Here is a 1,262-nt window from a genome sequence, read left to right on the forward strand (position 1 = left end):
CACTCAAACAATTCTCTTTTGACATTATAGGTGTTGATTGAAGAACTTCTTGTTGAAGCTCTTGTTTAAGTAATTCATTATCTTTTTTTTCTTTTTCCATTTCTTGTTCAATCTGTTGTATTTCTTGTTCACTTAATTCATTGTACTGACTTGTTGAAAGTGGTAGTGTCATTTCTTCAAATTCAAATTCATTTATTTTAACATTATCTGGAATTGGAATATTTCTTTGAATTTCAAAATCACTTTGTTTGTTTTCTTGTTGTTGTGGGAATTGAATTGATTGTTTAGCTATTGTTTGTTTTGATGGAACTATTGGTTGAACAAATGTTTGAGGAGGGACTATTTGATTAGATTGAGTCATCATTTGTTGTTGAGGAGAAGAAACGTTTAGTTGTTGATTAAAAGAATTATATACATCAAATTGGGAATTATTTTGTTGGTATTGTTGTTGGTATTGAAGAGAATGAGGTTGATAAAATTGTTGAGGCATATAAGGGTTACTATGAGTTTGTTGAGCATCTCTGTTAATAGGAGTAGAAGTAAACATCATATCATTTTGTTGAATATTATTTTGATATCTTTGAGGTTTTAGACCAGCACTAAAGAATGACATATCAATGAGTGGAGGCACAACCTGTGAAGATTCATCTTGATGTTCAATGATATTAATTTGTGGTGGAATAGTATTGGTTTTAAAAGGTGGTGTAGTATTTTGTTTATTGTTAATATCTTCAGTAAGAGTGGTGTGCATTGGAAAAGTGTTGTCTTGAAGTTCGTTAATTTCTTGAAGTTCATTTTCTTTTCTGTGCAACTCTTCTTCTCGTTTGGTAAGAAAAGATTCTCGCTCTTTGATTAATTGCTCTCTTCGTTCCAACTCCATTTCTTTCTTTTCAATTGTACTTTTCAATTGAAACAATTGTTCTTGCCATACTTCTAATTCTCTTTTATTGAGAGTCGTTTTGTCCATAACAATTTTCAAATGTCAAAAAAACAGTTTCTTCAAATATTTATTTGTCTTCTATTCGTCATTCTTTCTTTTTTAAATAACACTTTTATTAAAATTTATGTTATTCAATTAAATTATAATAAAACTATAAATGAATTCTATAAATTTTTTGTTTTTTAAATAATATATTTTTAGGAAATCGGTCCGATAAAACAAAAAAATTTCTCTTTTTAGTCTTTATTTCAGAACTTAAACGTTATTTTATCATGGCTTTCAAAGAGGATATTTACAGTGATGATACAACAATTGAAGATCC

The 1,262-nt window shown here is 28.1% G+C and overlaps 1 protein-coding gene across 1 annotated transcript, besides 1 other annotated feature; it reads right to left on the reverse strand.

Annotated features, from left to right (window-relative positions):
* EDI_090080 (uncharacterized protein) lies at nt 1-967 on the reverse strand (the record flags this gene model as incomplete). The annotated part of the gene is made up of 1 exon (XM_001739360.1): nt 1-967. A coding segment is annotated over one exon (967 nt), but the record flags the coding sequence as incomplete, so codon positions are not given.
* A 68-nt stretch (nt 968-1,035) lies between these two features.
* Nucleotides 1,036-1,140: a sequence feature (AT_rich).
* Between the last annotated feature and the right edge of the window lie 122 nt (nt 1,141-1,262).

This window comes from Entamoeba dispar, genomic scaffold, assembly GCF_000209125.1.
Source record: "Entamoeba dispar SAW760 scf_1105229462129 genomic scaffold, whole genome shotgun sequence".
NCBI lineage: Eukaryota > Evosea > Mastigamoebida > Endamoebidae > Entamoeba > Entamoeba dispar.